Raw genomic sequence first — 21,912 nt, forward strand, 5'->3', positions numbered from 1 at the left:
CTACGCTGACATGATATCATATCGAAGGACAAAAATTAGCTTTGCTTTCCTAGGGAGTTCCATACTCTGCATTCGAGGCTCAAGGAAACTTAGGCGGCGCGAATTTATTGATGCTTCAATGGGAGCTGTGGTTGAAGAAGGGAGGCTGTTAATTTGACTCATCTACTTAGTTTGACCATTATTCATTTTTTGCTAATACTGTGCCTCTTTGTTTTGCATTTTTCGGGTATTTCACATTATAGTCCACCACATGAAGATATAGCCCCCCATTATGGTATAATTACCATGATTGGGGGTATAAAGGGAAAGACCCAATTTTTCTCAGCTGAGGTTTGTGTATAATATCATTTTGTTCATAGATTTTTGAACAATACGAAATGCTAGATCTATTCCGTTAGTGCGCCGCAGTATGTTATGCCCCCCCCCCCCCCCCAGTTAAAGAGCACATTTCATTAGATAGTCAATCCTCATGTAAAAATATGGCTCGGGGGGGGGGGGGGTGCAAATAAGATGCGCCCACTAAGCTGGGGGTACAAACGGAAAAGATCCCAAATGCTTTATGGAGACGCAGTGTTGGGAGAGCCCCGGACCAGCCAATATTCACCCAATGTTGGGAAGGGGCATTTCTTAATTTTGCATTTGAATTGCATGATTTACAATGTAATTTATTCTATTGCTTTTATTTTCAGACATGAGTTGATTAAGTCGCGAGCAGTTGTTTGGAACGCCTTCATCGTTGGATAATCAAATGGATGCTTCCGCTCAGAATGGAGTTGATAATGTTGAAAACGAAGAAACTGTTGACGAAACAGACGATATTTCCAAATATTTGGCTCAAGCGCCTGAATCTGCTCCTCTGTTAGATCTGTCAAACAACCAGATATCGCAAAATTTGTGGACTCAAGTTTTAGCTCTTAGTCATATAGAGTTTCTTTATCTCTGCAATTGTGAATTTATCGAATTACCTTCGGAATTTTTTACAGCTCTCTCCAATCTCAAATGGCTGGATATCAGATTCAACCAACTGAAGAATCTCCCAAGCTCTATTGGACAATCTAGGTATATTATTTAGTTGAAGTGCATGTTTTAGTGATTGAACATTGGGTATTGAACCCAAACAAATCTAATGATAGTTTAACCATTAATGGCATTAAGAACGCACGTCCTACCTTCGTTCTTCGACTCTTCGGTGTCTCAATCTAGGTATTCGCTACCAACCCAGGAGTGCGGACGTAACAACCATCAGCTAGATCAAGTAAAAAATCGGCGAGACCTTGGGCTCCAAGTTTCAGAAAACCTAAATTGGAATGAAAACTGCTCCTTTACAAAACGAAAAGGTTTGTGCTTTTTTCGAGCTTAAAAGAAATATTTCTCAAAAGTGTGAACAAAAATCTAAACTGAACGCTTATTTAGATTACGTTGTACCGATAGTTACTTATTGCTCACAGGCATGGTTTCCGAATAAGTCGCAAATGAAAGAAATTGAAAAATTACAAAAAATTGCCACAAAATGGATTTTGAGCGAAAAGCAGAGCCTATAAACAGCGACTTGTTACCTTGAATTTGTTGCCTCTCAGCCTTTATATTGAAATGCACGACTTATTATACCTTATTGCTTTAAAACAAGGTAAATACGACGTTGAACTATCGAACTTAGACAGTATTCAGGAAAGTACCACTCGTCAAAATAGCCGAGGAGAACTACAAATAAACAAAAATCGATTAGTAAGAAGCGACGAAAGTTTTTTTCACCGGACAAAAATTCTCTACAATTTAGTGCTCAAAGTTTATTCAGATTATGGTAGAAGCTTAAATAAAACTACAGTGTCAAAAATTTTTGTGCATTGTTTCTGCAATCAGTACACAGAGGAAAACAAATGCACTTGGCGCCTTGTATGCAAGTGTGGATACTGCAACATTAATCAGAAACTTATGAATCTGGACAAAAACTGATGTTTAATGAAATGATATCTGTAAAACGCCGAGCTCGTTAATGTATGTGCGATGGAATGAAAGAGATTTATTAGGGACCATTGGTTAATATGATTACAAATGCCTTCAGTTTAGATAAAAATGCATAAGTTGAGAGATTCATTCAACGAGCTGAATAGAAATTTAGCTCTTCGGAACATCCACTGAACTTGCGACTCCATTTTCAACGCTGTTCATATATCCTATGCGCAACCCAGTTCCATGTAAATAAACAGAACAGACTTGCTGCCAAAGGTCACTACTCTGGGGGATCCGTTGGCAATGGCGCTGTATGGAATTAACACCTTGTCATTAATATTTTCGTTATCGCAAGGAGTTATGCAAAAATGGTATGTAGATGATGGTATTGCCGCAGGCTCCCTCTAATCGCTGCGTGCATTGTCTTCTAGTCATAATAAACACGGTCCCTTGTTTGGATACCTTGTAACTGCTCTGAAATGCCAGCTCATTACAAAACCACATCTAAAAGAACGAGCAAGTGAACGATTTCAGGTATCTAAGATTGAACTCACAGATGGCAACCGTGTTTTACGCTTCGGCCTTGGCTCAGCTGAAGCATGCTCAAATTTTATCGATCAATTGCAAAACAAAGCATCTCCAAACTACCTAATAGCTGACAAGTTTTGCAAAACTATCCGCTCAGAATGCATTTTGCTGTTTTGCCTATGGAGTTAAAATTAAATGATCGGTATCCGTTTCGGGAAAACTGATAGCGAACGTTTTTTCTATCCGTTTCGGAAATTCATCTGATCCACGAAGAGAGGGGGTATAACTTATTTAATTACCGCTGTCCTAGAGTGGTTTGAATGTTCAACTGCCCAGATTTTTTGCCGTTAGTCATTATTGGTAATTTAAACAGAATGACAATGAGGATCTGAGCGCAATCAAATCAAGTAGCAAGAAATCTTAGAAATTTCAATAAAAAATAGTTATCTAAAAAGCCAAAGAGAACCTATTTAAATCCTTCTGAATCTCAGAAGCAAATTTTTCACGCTATTTTCTGAAATAGGTTCAACGAATTGGTTAAACGCTCTTCCGCTCTCAAAATACAATTTCGATTTCAATCTTAGCAAACAAGAGTTGATGGATGGCTTGCGTCTGAGTCGTTTTTACGGAGGCAAATGTACACCGAGATATGGTATTTCCAGCACATTTTGTTGTTCAAAATGGAATCATCAATACGGATGAAAAAAATAGAATTAGAAGCACCTGTATTTAAGTTTGGTCGAATAGTTTTATCTACATTGACTAGCTTATCCGCGGCTAACCAGAGGCTGAGTGCATTAAGCTCATCCTAAATCAGGTTTTCATCAAGTCCTGTTGCAGTAACAGTTGTTTCGTCAGCCAACAGATTAACATATAGGTTGGGACAGGCACGCGGTAAGTCGTTAACATATATGCAATGGACCTGGGATATATGCAATGGATGAATTGCAATAGATATAGCTTGGTGCCTCGAGGAACACCAAAGCCGACAGTCTCCCATGACGATGAGCTGCCGTTGTCTGTTACAAATTGTTTCCGATCGAATAAATATGATTTGTACCACTCTAGTGTTCAATTCCTCCAATTCCATAGCTCTCAAGTTTACTTAGTAGAATACTATGGTCTATGGTATCGAATGCCTTACGAAGGTCCAGGAAAAAGGATTATTTCATGTCAATTGCAAATTTTCAGTATATTGTACCTTTGCATCAACTGTGGAATGTTTTTCACGGAATCAATATTGTTAACAATAAAACATATCAAATCCTCCGAAGTAGTTTTATATCAGCTTAAACATTGCCCTCTCAAAAAAAACTTTTTGCTATACATGCTGAAAAGAGATATAGGACGATAATTGCCTTCTTCTGTATTTGTTCCGCCTTTGTGGAGCCGAATGACTTTGGCATATCTCAGATAAGTAGGGAAGACTCGGCGCTGAATTAATTGGTTGACTAACATTGTTAATATTGGTACGATAGCCTCTTCAGAAACTTTAACAATTGCATTAGATATATGATCTGCCCCTGAAGAATGTTTATTATCCAATGATGCTGGCAACAGCTTTTTCATCTAAAGGGCGCAAGTATTTCGAGTGTGGAAAACTTAGTAGTTTGGTTGCATTTACAATGAAAAGATATTCTGGTCATTTGCCCCAATTGAACTGAAATACTCATTGAAGTTTCCAGCCATATGGGCATCCATGGGCTCAGACACAGGTCTCAAGCAAGAATCACACATTGGCTCAGTTCGACTAACGCAGTTTTTACCGCAAAGATCGTTTATTAGTTTATAAGTTTTCCTTAAGTCCTTAAGTAAAAGATTTGAATTTCGCGAAATTAAATTTCCGTTTAGTTGTCTTTACTTGTTTCTCAAACCTATTCCTTATCTTCTTAAATTGACCTAGCAATTCCAAATCCTTTTTCATTTTGGTTTCCACTTGTGAGCTGCATTTCTCTTATATTTTAGGTTTTTTATGTGTTGTCAAAACTATTTGGGGTTGATTTCAATTTAGTGTTGGTTGAGATAGTGGGAGCAACCTTATCCAGAAGTTTTTAAAAAGATGCATTAAAAAGGCTAAAATTTTTAAATTTTTGTCCACTGAGGGATTGTCTGTTAGAAATTTTTAATTTTCAGTCAATTATTCAATTTTTCAGTTCCGTTTGAGAAAGAACAAAACCATTAGCGGATTTTGTAATTTTCAGGAATTCAGGTGTTGCAAAAAGAATAGCAATTATCTTCGTACTCTGAACCAATTTACCATTCTAGTGTGATTGGGCAATAATCGGAAAATTTTTGGTGCACCGATACTTGTACAGGGTTGGTTCAAATTTTGTGTGATAAAATAATCCAGGCAACTGGAAGAGTTTCTCGAATAAACATGTTGGTAAAGTTTTAATTTCTTAACCATTAGACAAAATTATTTTCATATTTTTTTTATAGTTCTTTCCATTTCCGAAAGATTATTGTTGAAATCACCAGTTATTTAGTCGGCGTATTTGAAGAACAATTTTCACTGAAGATTTTATCAAGCAGACCAATGAACTGTTTTTTGTTGAACTGAGGGGGGTTATATTCATTAAACAGTTAAATTCGACAACCGTTTTGTTCAATATCTGCTCCTACGGCATTTGGTATTTCTGTCTGAAGTTCTTTTTACTATATTTAGTCTCTGAGAAGCTGTACTCTTACGCCCCCTCCTACTTTATCTCGATATTCGACCAAAAACTGGAGAATCCCGTGAGTAAATACATTTCAGGATTGTCATCCCTGTTCAGCCATGTTAGAGTTATGCGAAATGTATTTGGTGGTGACTCCAGGCTTCTAGATAACTAAAATGTGCTTTTAGTGATCTAACATTAACACAGAGAATAGATAATTTTTTATTGTTTCATTGGAAGTGATATAGCCCTGGGAGGAAGAGTTAAGGCCGAAGGCAATGAGAAATGATATCTTCGAAATTATAGTTCATTTCCATTGCACCTTGATACAAGTTATTGATTTTATACAGTGCTCGGTCATTCTTGGCTTTGAAATAAATTACTCTTTCTCGGGTCCACTCGGAATCCAATGTTTTCTCCGCTTGCATTTTACTACGAGGCCTTGGGCTGGCCTTATATCTTTTTACGATGCTGATGACTGGTGACTTCTTTCTTTTTTCTCATTATCTCTACTTTTGTGCCACGTCTGGTGAATTTCACCATCACTGGTTTAGGAGCTCCCTGGTATCCGATGCGCAATTGAGATGTCCTGGCTCTCTACATCTGCATCAATGTCTACGGCCTTTTTCAGTACGCGATTTGCAGTGTCATCCATCGATTCACCTATCATGCGTCCTTTATTCGTTTTTATTTTTTGCAGCCCGAAATTTTTGATGTTGTCCCTTCGGTTATATGTCTCCAAGACTTCACTCTCGCATAGAGCGCGGAGCTAATTTCTTGTATAAGAAAATCCGGTCTCGTTCCTGATCTCACTCTTGAGATCACTTCTAAGCTCATCTCTGACGCATGCCAATTCCTTTTCATCTCCCTGATAATACTCCGTAACTCTTTGGTTTTTTTCTGTGTTATGTAGGGAATTCGGCCCTCAGTTGCCTTTCGCACACTGTCATCGAGTGCCCTCCACATTGCATCGTTGTTTCCTACAGTTAGGCTCAGCACGGTACAGGCTTTCTTGCTTCCGAAAGATGGTGGTGGAGCGTCATCGTACTTGAAAAATTTTCGCGGGGGATGTGGGAGAGGGGGCCGTTCGCTTTTGTTGTTTCACTGTCAATGTTTCCAGTTCACTCTGTCATCATATTTCAAATCGTTGTCTGCAACTATATATTAAATTTATCACAACAATTAAGCTAAAAATTACTTTATAAACTACAATTAGGCTACGTAAAATTACTTTATAAATCGGTCACAGGATTAATCTCAATGCAGCGCAGTGTGCGCTTTGGATTGTAATGGCAAAACCCAAAGACATACTCGACTGAAAGAAGCAAAGCAGGATACAAAAGGCTTTCAGTGCACCATTCAATTTTTAAAAAGGTCTCAATATTTTTATTAGAAGCCGGCTGTATATGAGCGGTTTATGGCTATAGCTGACATGGGGCTTCTTCGAACCTGCTTCTAAAATTATTTTTTTAAAATGGAGATAAACTTTCTCAAGGTGGTGTTAAAATTTTTTTTTATTTCAATTGAAATATTTTAACCGTAGGAAGGATTTGATAGCTAGTTTCAAACGAATGTGCGTGAAAGGTAGTTAGTTAATAACTGATATTCAATTTTGTTTTAGAAAGTTGGTGACTCTTCTGCTGGGCCACAACAAATTACAGTCTCTTCCATTAGAAATTGGTTAGTTTTTTTCAGTCAATTAGTGGGAATAATAATTGGTTGTGGGCTCTTTACATTGAAGCTTTCAGAAATTTTTATGGGAAAGTACCAATGGTTAATTACCAATTGAACCATAGATTTTAAAAACTTTTTCCACTAATTGAATTAAAATTTGTATCAACATTTTTGGTAGCATTGATAAGAGCAATGCAGAAAATGATGACACGCGATCACATTTGCACTCTTTGAATGACACCCATGTTCCAATGCATCACTCTTGAGACGCAAAATAACATAAGAATTACAAAAAATAATAGAATTTGACTGTGTTATTTCAAATGGTACTATAATTTTATGAAGTAAGTTTAACATATATTAGCAGCAAGGATATTAGTTCAACGTATTGGAGAGGTTTACATAGTTGTACAAACCAGGTGGCTGTTCCATATGGCAAGAAGTCGTAAAAGAATTGAAAAAAAATTGGAACTTTTTTACTACAAGTTTCATCTACTTTCGAAAACCAAAAAATGTTGTCCCTTTGGGCGTATAACAATGATGGGCATGCATGTTAACCCCCGAGGGGTTGGAGGCATGCTCGCATCGCATAAGTTGGCAAACGAGACATGGACTAAAACGTAAACGAATGTTACAACACTATATTCTGTATGTAAAATCATACAGTAGAACATTGTCCTGAGAGTTATGAGCTATCGATTGGGCACTTTTATTAGCATTAATGATAGTAATGGGATCAGAAAAATTGTTCACTGGGGAAGAAGAAATTGAAGCTGTTCCGAATTTTCTGTTCTGTAGGTGGTCTGAAAAACCTGTGCAGTTTAAACGTATATCCAAACCCTCTTCAATTCCCACCCACTCATGTCCTTGAGAGGGGATTGGGAGCTATTAAAAAGTGTCTCCGACAGACACAAGCTACCCTTTTGGAACAGAGTCAGAATGGCAGTGCAATTGGGGCAAATGACAGAATCAAGAACAGCTCAATTTCAGCGAATGGACAGCAATCTTTGATGCTTTGCCAACTGCATCAAATAAGCTCAACAGACGACGAAAAAGGTAGTGATTTTGAAATTTACTGGGTTAAGAAGTGACGTCAAATAAGACGGAATTAACATAAATAATGAGATTAAAAGAGATGAAATAATTGATATTTTTGCTCCTTCTTAATAGTGACGGATAGTCGCCCCCTCTTTTTAAGCTGAACAAACCATTAGCAGTGCAAAAACAAACATTGGTTCGTTCTCACATCGATTTTTGTAATTGGACGCTACAATTGATCTGTAGCTCTGAGTCTAATCGCCAAATTTTGTTTTGAAGAAACATTCATCTTTGTCGTAATTTTAGGTAACCTTAATGGCGCAGGCGACTGGTCCTCAAATGAAAACAACGGAGATGAAGAATTTGAAGAGAACAATGATCCTTATGACGAATGGGATGTACAGGATACTCAGTATAGAGGACCCTCACCCAGTTGGAGCCAGAACAACTCGGGTAATGAGTACAATCGAGGGACTGGCGGAATGTCTCGTACGAAGTACGGAAGCAGAGTTCCAGGAGTCTCAACTGCCGATATGTTTAACCGGAGTCACAGTTTGAAACAGAGGTTGGTGCTTGATTTTCTTTACATTTTTACTGGTATGAGACAGAATATTAATGTGAGCCGAATTGAGACATACACAAATTGGGTCGTTATGAAATTTTAGGAGCTTTGCAATTTTAAGTTTGCCGGGGTTTAACGTCTTCAAGGTGTGGACAAATTTCAACGAAACGAGCATCTCATTTATAGAGATCTGTTTTTGGAATAAATCCGTTCATGTGGAATAGCTGAAATCAATTTGCTGAACAAATAATTAAAGAGCAATGGGTAAGGGTCAATTCGTTTCACACCAAAAATGGAAACGTTGAATATCGTTACAAACTCTACACCCATTTTCCCGATGAGGCTTCCTCTTGATGAGAACAGCTTTTCAATAGAAAAATCATAAACAACTTCGCACTGGATTATATTACAATTTAACAAAAGTTTGTACAAAAAGTTGCCAAGAATTTTTTATACGAAGCAGGTTTTCAGATTTTAATGTTAATATTGAGATATTTGCAGTTAAAAAATGTCTCAGAAAAAATAATTGTGGTAAATTGCTGGTGACAATGTAAATACATTTTGCCTAGTTTTTGTTTCTGCCTATAAACGTGAAGAATATTAAATGCTGATTGAAGGTAATTTTGCGCCGAAGAGGAAACCAAAAATGTATACATGCGAGTAGGGAGGAAGTTAGTTATATTAGACTTGAAAATTGAATTTTTTAGCCTCAAGTTGGTTGGGAATAATTACGAAGAGTGAAATTTATGATGCTACATAATTAAAAACTTGTGAAACAATGATGAATTGCTAGATGCAGCAATTAATTGTTCTAATAAATGAGTGTTAACTATAATTTGGGCCATGTTGGTCTTTATGCAATTTCTTTGTTCACGACAATTTGTTTTCTGGCGATTCATTTTTTTGCATCAAAATGGAGTGAACCGGTAAAGTTCAGAGAAATTCAGGTGAGGTATAGAAAGGTAAAAATGCACCATATCATGTAGATACAAATTTGAGGGTTCGGGTTTCCTTGTGCTTTAATGTATCTCTGACATATAGATGCTAGTCGTATGCTTAACCTGGCTACTAGGAACCTTCTTATTCTATTTTGAGAGTAATTCGTCCTGTGTTAGTCTTATGTTTCGACAAACTCGTTCTCCAGCTTTCGGTGTAGTTTGTTGTAAAGATGGGTGTAATTATTCAGGCCGTTTTGATGTATAAATTTCCATGAAGGACTTTTTTGTGTGCGCCAGTGAAATCAACTCACTGGAGTTTCCGAGCAATGCTGATTTCTTTGAAGGTTAACGAATAAGACCAGCCAACGTTCTAATTTATTGTATAATATTTTTAACGGTTGCGTGTACTGATAATCATTTAAAAAATTCTGGAGAAGATAATTTTTCTCTGGAACGGTACAATTGATGATACTCAGCTTTTTGTCGATCCTATTTTCGTTAATTTCATCTGTCAATCTGCCTGCTGAGTCCATGAGGGTTGAGAAAAGGAACCAAAGGGATTTTCATTAGCGAAGCTTCCAAAAACGTTGAAATAACATAGCAGCTCAGACATGGGAATATCCGTAGCAGTTTTTTAATTCTACTTGATTAATAGCTGCGAAAGCGATAGCTGATTATAGGCCTTCTCTTGGTTTTTGTTTCGTCTTCAAGGTGTTTTTACGACCGTGTTACGTCAGGCTCACTTCAAATCTTCTTTTTGTTCTTTCATGCAATTTTGACTGAAGTGTGTTTGTGACGTCATTTTTTGACGTCATTTTTTATCCTTATTGGAGCAAGTGTTGTTCATTTGCGTGAGCGTTTGTGGCCACTAGTGAATTACCTCTTTCTCAAAAATGACTTCTGCTTACTTTAATTTAAGGAAGAATCGATTACCGAGTATACACTCACTGACAAAAGAAAACGCACAAAACGCAAGTTTATCGGTAGACTGTCTGTTTTTGAAGCCAATTTATGTCAACAGAATATTGGTGGTTTCGTTTGATTTTTCTATCAATTGACGCATATTCATCAGAAGTATAGTAGGTCTTAGTAAATAGAAGTTGGCCAATTGTCTGTAAGCAGCAGTGAGTTGAGTTCAACGTCATCATTAAGTTTTGATTTTACAATGCCAATTTTGATCGAACTGATGGAGGAATGATCAAGTTGAACAGATTTCACGTGGAACTCAACTCTTAAAGATTACAGAAAAGTGACCGACGTCTATCTGGATTATTCCTGTAAGTAGGTCATTTTTTCTGAATTAATATCTACTAAAATTCTGATGAATAAGTCGATTCATATCGAAATCAAAAGAAACCACCAATCTTAAGTTGATTAAAATTGGCTTCAAAAACGGACATTTTACCATGTAAAATTGCATTTGCGCGTTTAGTTTTGTCAATGAACTGCATGTCTCAGCAATAAGTAAGCAATTGAGAATTGGATTTCTTTTTCGGTCTTGATTTTTTTCATTGTCATTTTGAGACTGCAGTCTTTGAAGCTTTCACTGCTAGTTTCTGGCAATTTAAGTGATTTTTAAACGATTTATTATTCGCAGCTCTTGAGGGTGATTTAATTGTAATAATCGCAGCATTTTCATAAATTTTCCTTGGAAATTGTTTTTTTTTAAATATTTAAAAAGAGCGGAAAGCCAACACTCTATTCACCATAAACGACCAAGATACACGTGAGGGTCTAAAAATGCCCTTGGATATAGTACCCAAGATAGATCAACCCCGTTTTCGACTGATCTAAGTCCCAGTTTTTGCGTTAGTATAAAATTTGGCGATTTCAGGGTTAGAAGACGGAGTGATGAGTGGGCGGAGGCAGAATTACTGAGACCGCGATCAGCCTCTCTTCAAAAGAGACAGGACTACGCACAGCTCAAGAGAGAGAGAAACAACAGGTAACCGTGCAAAGATGGAAAAGAGCCTTGCATTTTTAAAGTTTAACTATTGGCATTAATATGGTTGTATTTTGAAAAATGTCTCACCTGGTAGTGAACACAGTTCAAGTAACTAAACATCTTTTACCTGTCTGAACAAACTTCTGCCTGTGAAGTTCTCGCGTAATCAGCAAGTTATTAGAAAAGCTCAAATATCTTTAGTGTAAAAAGAATTTTGAAGTTTTTGTTCATGCTTTATTAGCCTTGTATAAGTTCTCTGATTAAAATTGAACCAAGAACCTTAAGTGTTCATGTTTCTTCTGTTTCGCTGAACAGGATAGAGAGGGCGGGTGCCTCAGGTAGACTGAGTGAGGGTGAGAGGGAGAGAGTGAGAGTGGCAAAAGAGATTGAAGATGCAAAGAGAAGACAATTCAACACACAAGTTGCCATCGAACAGCAGAAAATGAAGTCAGTCTAAGCTCCCACTATTATCTCCGATACATTCCTTAGAAAAGTTGATTAGTTTTTGTGGGCACCGAATAGCTGAGAAAGTCGTCAGTAACTGAAAAATAAACAGTCTGTGCGCTGGTCGAAAACATTTATTTAAATGTTTTCAACTAAATATTAATAGCCGCACAGCGATAGCTGGGGCTATTATTGGCCTTCTCTTGGTTTTTTACAATTCAAAGAATTTGAATTGTATTGGGGCGCTGTCTTTTTTTTAAGATCTGTTCACATATTTTTATGATTTTTGAAGTCAAATTGGAGTAGTGATTTTGGTCACGCCGAAACAGGAAATGGAGCGAAAAAGCGAGTGGTTTTGCGGCGTGAATTTTTTTCGCTCTAATTTTAAAGTAGAGTGAGAAAATGGTGTTTGAACAAAAATTAGCTTTCTCGCTTGTGGTTTTTTGTTCACATGCGGCAATTTCACTTTGATTTTTACTGTTTTTTCGATTTTTTGGATCGGATTTTTTTTAAATGGGTTTTCCAATCCATTCATAGTTCATTCTAGGCCTAGCTTTTTGTATGAACCAAATTTCCATTTCTCGCTAATGATTTTTTTTCTTGACATGCGACGTTTTGACATTGATTTTCTGTTTTTTTTTTTTAAATTTTTGTTACTGATTTTTTTAAAAATGGTTTTTCCATTTCGCTCATAGTCCTTTTTAGGTCTAGATGTTTGTTTAGTCAATGAAAATTCTTTGAATTGTTCGTCAGGACTTGTCCTGCTATGTTTTTTTATTTCGTCGTCATGATTTTTGTTACGACCATATGACGTCACAGCCACTTTTTGTTCATTCGTTCATGCAACTTCAACTGAATTGCATGTGTGACGTCATTTTTCGCTCTTAGTGGAGCGAGTTTTTTGTTCATGCGCGTGATTAAATTTTTGGTCACACTTGACTTACCTCACTCTCAAAAATGACTTCCTCAATTTGAAATTGACTTTTATTTACTTTAATTCAAAGAGATAAGGTCAAATGGGTGTGTGTCACTCTAAATGAAGGCTATTTGAGATCAGCTAATAGAAGCAGCAATAACTTATACAGATTTTTAATCAAAATATAACAGATCAGCCTTCAATGAAAAGACGAAATTTTTTGGTCTGTCTTTTTTACTGTTTTTTTTAGACTGCCAATCTACGAATCTATTGCGGCTATTTTCTGGCAATCTGCCAGCTATGTTTTGCAATTGTATAACAGACGACTGCGTTGAAGTAGCCAAAGCCACATTGTTAGTTTCTTTTTGAGCAAAATAGGTTTTTTGTCTCGTTTCCAATTCGGTGGTTCAATTTTAAATTTATTTCTGCTAATCTAATGAAATTGTATCTGAATTACTGAGAATTGATGAGCAACTAGACGAATAGTCAATCTGACATAGTGATATACGTACAGCACAGTTGTTTATATTACTTATGCGTCCCAATGTTTAGAGACAAAACACAGTTGGACAATTGGAGACAGGAGTTGAGACAGATGCAGAGACACAATTACCATCTCAGACCAACAGAACACCCTTCGCAAAGTAAGACACCCCGCCACAAGACGACAGAAAAACTGAGCGCGAAATTAATAAATCAACCAATCAATTGCATGTTTCAGAGTCTGTTGATAGTTCTATAAATGCAAAACATTTGATTGAAATTAGAGAGTGAAGGAAAACTTTTTATAGCTGCGAAGCTGTAAGCTGAGCGTAGCTATATTGCGGTGCTCTTGGTTTTTTTTTGTTTCGTCGTCTGACGCTTCATTTTCGTTTTACATTTGTTCTAGAACATTCTGTCTCGTCACTGCTTAAATGGCTTTTTCGCGCTTGATTTCACGCTTTCTGCGTGACCTAAATTGCGGTTATTCAGAAACAGAATCTGCTCCTAAAACAAAGTTGATTGTAGGAAAACAGATTGTATGGTCCGACAGCCGAGTGGTTAAGGCGACTGGCTGTTAATCCGGAGATCGCCGGTTCGAGACGCGACAGGGAAAATTTTTTAGCACCCAAAAACAACCTCCTTTGAAATAAACTTGTAAGTTTTATAGGCGGCGGCGATAACTATTATCAACTCACTTCTGTATCTTTTTCCATCTGTATTTTACGGCACGCAAGTCTATTTCGCAGCTATTCCGGCAATCTGCCGGCTATGTTATATATGTATATTTTAAAATCTAGAAAACTTCAAGCAGTTTTTAGCAGTTAATGGCTTTCCTTCAACAATTGTAAAGTAAACATGCACTTTTCGCTCTTCCGGTTAAAGAGGGTGGCCTAAGCATTCTTCTTCCTGAAGACATGGCAAACGAATATGAAAGATCTATTCGGATTTGTGAGCCGTTACAGAATCATAACGCTATAGATGCAGAATTTCCTCAGGAAAAAATCCTTCAGAAAATCAGAAAAGAAATACAGGAACAAGCTCGAGCGAAAAAGTTGGCAATCAAAGATCTCATCAATGATAAAGAGACGTATTCTCTAGATTTGGCTATGGAAAAAGGAGCATCATGCTGGCTAAACGCACTTCCATTGAAAAGATATGATTTTGATTTAACCAAGGGAGAGTTCAGATGGAATTGCTCTTAGATATGGATGGGATCCCGTAAAATTGCCATACGCACATAAGACACAATGTCATCCGTGACTCTTGCCAACCTGCTCAATGAGGTCTGCGATGATATCGAAGTAGAGCCCTGTCTTCAGACTTTGCAAGGGGAAACCTTCGCAAATAGAACTACCACTATTGATGACGACGCTCGACTAGATATCACAGCAAATGGTTTCTTCGATTCAGGTTTCAGCAGAACGTTCTTTGATGTGAAAGTATTTAATCCGTTTGCGATTAGTTGCCCAAGAAGCTTACCGGATTCCTACAATTATCACGAGTCAATCAAGAAGCTGAAATACGAGCAAAGGATAATCGAAGTCGAGAAAGCCACCTTCTGTTCGTTAATCTTCTCGTGTACAGGAGGAGCTGGTCCGTCAGCATCAAAAGCCATACAGAGGTTGGCTTCCAGGAGCGATAAGAAAGAAGATTCATATTCAGACGTGATCACGTACATAAGGACAAAATTAAGTTGGGCTCTTTTGCGTAGCTCCATACTGTGCCTCCGTGGTGCGCGCTCCATGAGCCGGCGCCCTGCAGTATTAGCTTCATTACGAACCGTTCTAGAGGAGGGGAGGCTGTTGCGCTAAATGCTTTATATTTTTTCTAATGTAGATTCAAAATCACCACATTAATTTCTATTTACGATATCTATTTTGATTAATAGCAGCGAAGCGATAGCGGCTATTATTGGAAACATCGTATTTTTTTTAATTCGTCGTCTCCTTCGATGATTCTTACGACTTGACTTCTTGGAATAGACTTTTTCAATGACTTCAGAGACTTATACTGCTTTGCCGTTAAAATTTGTGTAGGTGACGTCATTTCTGCTTTTACGTCAATTGCGTGACTTACCTCACTAAAAAAATGACTTCTGAACTCACTTATGGAACGTTGAATTTTATGAACATGAACTAGTTAAAGATCAATAGTGTACATCTAAGTAGTGCCAAACTTAAATGCCCTTATTCTTGAGTATTAGTTTTGGCTTTTTGATTTTGAATATCAATTTTGAAAAAGCTCTTTTAGGGCTTTTTCCTGAAGGACCGTATGTGTCATAAAATTGACAGGCCGAGTATAACACAAAAAAAGTCTAGTGGTCTATTAAAGGACTGTCTAGGTGGTCTATTAAAGGCGGTCGATCTGTCTATCTTATTTCTTTAGTTGTTTCAACTCATGGAAGGCCACAAGCGTCTATCGCGGCTATTTTCCCGCAATCTGGCGGTCATGTTTATAATTATGATGCTTTAATTTCTTGTCATGTATGAACTTCTTGATATACTTCATACATGAAATATTATTACAAGCATTTTAGTTTATCTGCAATATTTATGTCTTGCCAATAAAAGCAGTTCTCTTTAAATCTCTTGACTTTCATAAATCGGATTGGCTACTAAATGTATTAAATTCATGTTTTGCTAATGAAGACAAATCTCTTTGTAAATCTGATTGGTTACTTGCAATGTTTAAAAACTTATTGAACTTACCAAAAAAATGAGTAGAGACGATTGTCGAATATTAACTGATAGAAAGTAGATGCAAAGAAATAGAAAGTTGAATTGCAGAATTGTTTTGTAAGAGAAAGGGATAGACCACACAAAGAACTCTTAGCATTCGGAGACCTGAAACAGAGAAAAGACATTATTGAATTTACTAATTTTATTTTATCTGATTAAAATATATATTAGAGAAGTACATAAGATGGTGACAGATAAACGTGGTCAATGACTCTTTAAAAAAGTGTCGTGCTTTTTCTTAAATAATATCCAATCAAAAAATCTTTACATTCAAATAGATCTTATTCAATCAGAAATTCTTTCTTATTCTATTGATACCGAAAATTCGAAGATTTTTATACTCTATGAAACAATCAATTCTAATTTTTGTGGCCTCTTCATAATTGATAAATCAAATCACCAATATATTAAAGTTGCCGCTCTTTTAGATTCTGCAGACACAAAAATTTACCTATTATCTGATAACACTTTATCTTGCTAAACAAACCAAAATTTTGCCTAGCATTGTTACTGCACTTATTGATTCTGCTCATACGGAAAATTCACTTGAAATCTCCTACTTATTAAATACAAAACTGAATTTTCAAGACCGTCATTTAGAAGTCCTGTGTATCATTACAAATGAAGAAAAAGGAATCATATTTCTTGTGGTCACTGAAGATCATGAAAAAGAAGAATTAATAATTCTCACACTCGACAAACACGCTTACTTGTATCTGAAAGAATATATTCTTATTTCAAAAACGATTGAACTTGATTTTTTCGAATTTGAACTTCACTTATTTGAAAAGATGACAGATGTGGCAGCAGCAGCAAATGCAATTGCAACTGGTATTACAACAAGCATCGGTACTGCAACAGCATCTGCACAACCTGCTCCTACAGTACGGCTCACGCCTTTCTCAGGCGGTCCAACAGAAGACTTCCGCGTATTTGAAGAACAATTTCAAAGCTCAATTACACTATCACAAGTTCCTAACGCCGGAAAAGTTGACTATCTCAAACTACATTTAAGCGGAGGAGCACTTAGTTTTTTTCTTAGAACTACCCGCAGCAAGCAAAGTTGACATTACAACTGCTCTTACATCACTTGGGACTCGATTTGCTAGTTAAAATCAGCTTGAACTCTATAAACTAAAGATTCAAGAACGCAAATTCAATTCGACGAAGGAAACACCGGAAGATTATTTGACTGACTTAATGAAACTAGCAAACATAGCGTTACCTAGCACACTGGGAGCTGGCGTTTCCTAGAATTAGAGATGCATTCATTGCTGGAATGCCAACGCAAATCAGGCTCAAACTCTTGTTGCGCCCAGACACAGACACAGTCGATGATTTGTGCTCGCAACTATCCATACGACTAGTGCTTAAAAGTATTCTGCCAGACGACGAAATTAATGCTACAGCATTTAATGCCGTCACACAACCAGAAACTTCATCATCACTATTTACACCAATCAATTCAGTAATTGAAACACAAAAAGATCTTGTAAAAAACCAAAAAGAAATGGGAAAACAAATGACAAAGTTGGACAACAACATCAGATATAACCGAGGAAACTACTCTCGTGGATATACTCAAAACAGAGGTAATCCTCACAGCAGACCACTGCTCTGGAATGGTCGATTTCAACAAAATTGGGCTCCAAGAAACCAAGGTCAAAATCGCCGAGGATACGGATACAACAACAACAACAACAATTTTCGAGGACAACAAGGATACAGTTCAAGATTTAATCCGATCATCTGTAGAAACCGTGGACAGCCGGGTCACATTGTTCGTGACTGCTTCTACAGAAAGCCACCGGAAAGAGGCGGACATCTGCCGTATGATCTTTATACGGGACCAACAAAAAACTAAGTAAGCCACAGCCTGAAATTTTTCTATCTACACTAGCTCACTCAACTAACAGAACGTTTATACACACGCATGGTGAAAAACTTTTACGTATACTTAGATTTCGAGAGCTTTTACCTTGAAGCTTTGCTTGATACTGGCGCATTCTCTAGTGCAATGTCTCTAATAAATTTTGAAAAAATCAAATTACAATGTCCTCCTTTGATGAAATCACAACACCAAAGTATTACAAAAACAGTAAAGATGGCAGATGGGACTTCGATTTCTATAGCTCTCAGATGTTCTCTCATAATATCAATCGGTGGACAAACATTTCAAGAAAATTTTTTTAGTTCTGCCACAATTAAACTCGACACTACTTGGAATGCCTTTTTTCAAGAACCACGAAATTGTATTTCATCCAAGTAAAGGACTTCTTTACCTGCCTGACTATACTTTTACTATACCTCAGAAATACACGAAGACAATAACAAAAAAATATATCTTGAGAATGTTTCACGAATGTCTATTGCAGCAAATCAACAGGAAATCTTAGAGTGCAAATTACACAATGAAAACGCTATAGGACATCTGGGAAATGCAATAGGAATAATTGAACCTTCAACAAAATTTGAGCAAAAAACAGGACTCTGCCTTATGTCATCAATTAGTAAAGTCGATAGTAACCTAAAAACAAAGGTGGGAGTTATTAATCTTCTTCCCCACAATGTAACTATACCTCCAAACACAAGAATAGCAAAATTCACAATTCTCACACCAAAACAAGAATCATTCATAGTGCCTATTCACCTGTCTCTCCTAAACACAACAGACTCCATACATTCAATAGAAAATAAAACCACGAACAACAATTCAAACTATTGCCCTTACTATAATGATGGATTTTGGTTCGCCACACCAGAAAACTGCCCGAATGCTACAATGCTTTCTGGCGTACAGAGGAAAATATATGACACTATAGTTAATTTCAAAAAATTAGAATTACTTGATCCAACAAAGGACGCAAAAAACAGAAATTAATTAACAAATTCAATTGGAAAAACTCTGAGTTCACGAAAATCGAACGCAAAAAAATGGAAAACCTTTTAATTAAACATCACAAAATATTTGCAAGACATCCACTAGACTTGGAAAAAACACAGATTGCCTAGTTAAACTCACACCAGAGCATGAAAAACCAATTTATACTCCGAATCCAACAACAGCTATTCACTTACGCGACGAACTTCTTATCGAATTAGCCCTGATGCAATATTATGACATTATAACAACACTGCCTTTCTCTAAATATTCTTCACCAATTTTTGCTCAAAGAAAATCATCAGGCAAACTTCGAATCTTATTTGACCTGCGAAGAATAAATCATTTGCTCAGACATGATTACAAAAACAATAACTTTCCCATTCCTACAATGGCAGATGCAACTGCTCATTTAGCAGGCAAGAAAATTTTTGCAAAAATGGATTGCAGTCAAGCGTATTTTTCCATGCAAATGGCTGACGAGCTGAGCATACAACTACTTGCATTCAATTTTGGTGGCCGAACATTCGCATTTAAACGACTTGCACAAGGACTTAGCAGATCACCAACTGCATTCAGCTCATGTGTAAGCAAGCATTTACAATCATGTGTTGCCAATGATCAATGCTTCGTTTACTTTGATGATCTAGGCAGTGGTGCTATTAATGGAGATTCCTTAAAACAAAACTTGGAACACATTTTCGGTTGCATTGAAAAAATTCATTTCCTGGGACACACAATAACAACATGGGATCGCTCCAAACAAAGAAAAAATTGAACAATTTTTGAAAACAGCCCGAATGCCTAAAACATTAAAACAAGTGCGCAGACTAATTGGATTTATCCAATATTTTGCCAAATTTTTTCTCAACTCATATGTGAAACTCCAACCATTTTTTAAACTGTTGAGAAAAGAAAATGACTTAATAACAACTCAAGAACACCAAACCAGCCTTGAAATTTTGAAGAATAGCCTGAAGGAAGCATGTAATTTATCTTTTAAAATGGACAAACCAGGATGCCAATTCATTATAGTCAGTGGTGCAAGTTATGTAGCAGGCTATATTTTGCTCATTGAAGACTATCACGACCACTCTCTGAATCCAAACGAAAAAACATATGCACCAGTGGCATTCGGATCACATTTATTCTCGCCGGCTCATCTAAAGCATTCCATTTTTGTGAAGGAATTTTTAAGCGTTTATTTTGCATTCGAAGCTTTCGAACACTATATTTGGGGAGTTACCTCAAACCCAATAATTGTTTTAACAGACAATAAGAGTGTCAGCCGATTCTTCCAAGCAAAAAGACTGCCAACTAATATCTGGAATGCAGTTGACTATGTACTTTCTTTTCGCTTTGTGTTAAGACACATACAAGGGAAAGCTAATGCTGCAGCTGATTATTTATCTAGAATTCATGTCAATCCTGCAACAAAATTTAAATTGAAAATTGACAACAAATTACCTATCAAAAACATTGATATACAAATCTTGTCAGACAATAGTCTAAATTCCATACAAAACAATTTTTACACAAATGAAACGATTCAAAATATTCTAACAATACAAGTTCACGATGACGAAAAAATATTTGACGTTGAATTAACAGCTTTACTCGACGTTCAAAAATAGAACAATTAATGCAATGTCCGAAGAAAATCCTCTAGATAAATTAGATCTGAACAAATCTACAAGAGCTTTAAACATTGCTTTTGAACAAAGAAATGATCCAGATATAAAGGAAGTCATAAACTGGTTTAGAGCGAAGGAAAAACCAGACACAACTTACAACTCATATGATCAGCAAAAATATTCCAAACAGTTTGGAAGACTAGTTTTAGAAAATCAGACATTGTATCGAAAGTATTATGATCATACAGGAAAAAATTTTACCAAACAACTCGTAGTCCCGAAACACCTTAGAAAAGAACTCTTATTTCGAATTCACAACTCAAAACTGAAAGGACACCTAGGCATCAGAAAAACAATCAAGGAAATCCGACGAAAGTATTATTTCCCAGGATTTACTGAATTTCTGATAACATATATAAATAATTGTCTATCATGCTTGCAAAGTAAATGGTAAATCAAGAAACAGTGACACCGCCATTAAATCTAGTTAGTTCAAACACTAGCATCCCAGCAGACTTACTAGAAGTTGATATCGTGGGCCAACTACCAAAATCAGGAGGTTACTCTTATATAGTTACGGCAATGGATGTATTTTCAAAATATTTGTTTGCACAAGCAGTAACGTCCCCATCAGCAGAGGTAGTAGCAAAAACCTTAATGCAATGGTTCATGAGACACTCTTACATACCACTGGGAATTCTCACAGACAAAGGCTCTGCCTTTACATCTTCTCTCATTCGAGAGTTAGCAGAGATGCTCGAAATTCAATTAAGTCATGCTACTGTAAAACATGCACAAACTATTGGATTATTGGAACGATCACATGGACCGTTAAAAGGTATCTCAAGATTTACGAAAATCAAACGAAACACGATTGGCACAAGTATGTTGACTTAGCAGTATTTCAACATAACACAAGCTATCATACTGTTTTGGGATGTCCACCCTCATTGATATTTCATGGTAGAATTCCGTTTAACCCAATCGACTGAAGGTTTAATAACAAAACACTACCAAGATTTGAAAGCAGCTTCGACTACATTAGTGACCTTCAATCCAAGATGTCAACACTATTCGGTGAAACGAAAGAATCATTAGTTTTGTCATTTAATCAATACCGAGATTATTACGACAAAAAAGCAAAAGCTTTCCCACTGAAAGTCCACGAGTATTGCATTCTTTTGAATTCACAAATTTCTAACCAGCATGAAAAATAGGAAAATTGGAATGTAAATGGACGGGATTTTATCGAATTGAAAAAGTCTTAACACGCAGTAATTACTTAATTCGAAGAGTCAACACGAACTTTACACAAATAGTTCATAGAGTCCGCCTGAAGCCTATTAAACCGCAGTATAAAGTTGAAGATACAGAAGTGATAGACGACAAAATATTTTGTGAAGATCCACTTATTCCAGACATATTAAAAGAACCTCAACTATTTGATTCTCAAATAGAACAGATAGTATACAGACCTATTGACAACCGAAGTACTCCTTCAGTCAGAACGGCAATAAAAACGCA

The 21,912-nt window shown here is 36.6% G+C and overlaps 1 protein-coding gene across 1 annotated transcript in view; it reads left to right on the forward strand.

Moving 5' to 3' along the window:
• Positions 1–672: 672 nt before the first annotated feature.
• The window catches only part of LOC142350317 (uncharacterized), a 32,779-nt gene continuing 11,539 nt past the window's right edge, over positions 673–21,912 (forward strand). Inside the window, exons 1-7 of the mRNA XM_075402141.1 lie at positions 673–1,059; positions 6,757–6,815; positions 7,608–7,865; positions 8,154–8,412; positions 11,182–11,292; positions 11,608–11,739; positions 13,205–13,296. Coding sequence (XP_075258256.1) covers positions 749–1,059; positions 6,757–6,815; positions 7,608–7,865; positions 8,154–8,412; positions 11,182–11,292; positions 11,608–11,739; positions 13,205–13,296 — 1,222 coding nt within the window. The 5' untranslated portion in view covers positions 673–748. The remainder of the gene's footprint in view (positions 1,060–6,756; positions 6,816–7,607; positions 7,866–8,153; positions 8,413–11,181; positions 11,293–11,607; positions 11,740–13,204; positions 13,297–21,912) is intronic.

The sequence above is a fragment of the Convolutriloba macropyga genome, chromosome 12 (assembly GCF_964194025.1).
Source record: "Convolutriloba macropyga chromosome 12, txConMacr16.3, whole genome shotgun sequence".
Lineage (NCBI taxonomy): Eukaryota > Metazoa > Xenacoelomorpha > Acoela > Convolutidae > Convolutriloba > Convolutriloba macropyga.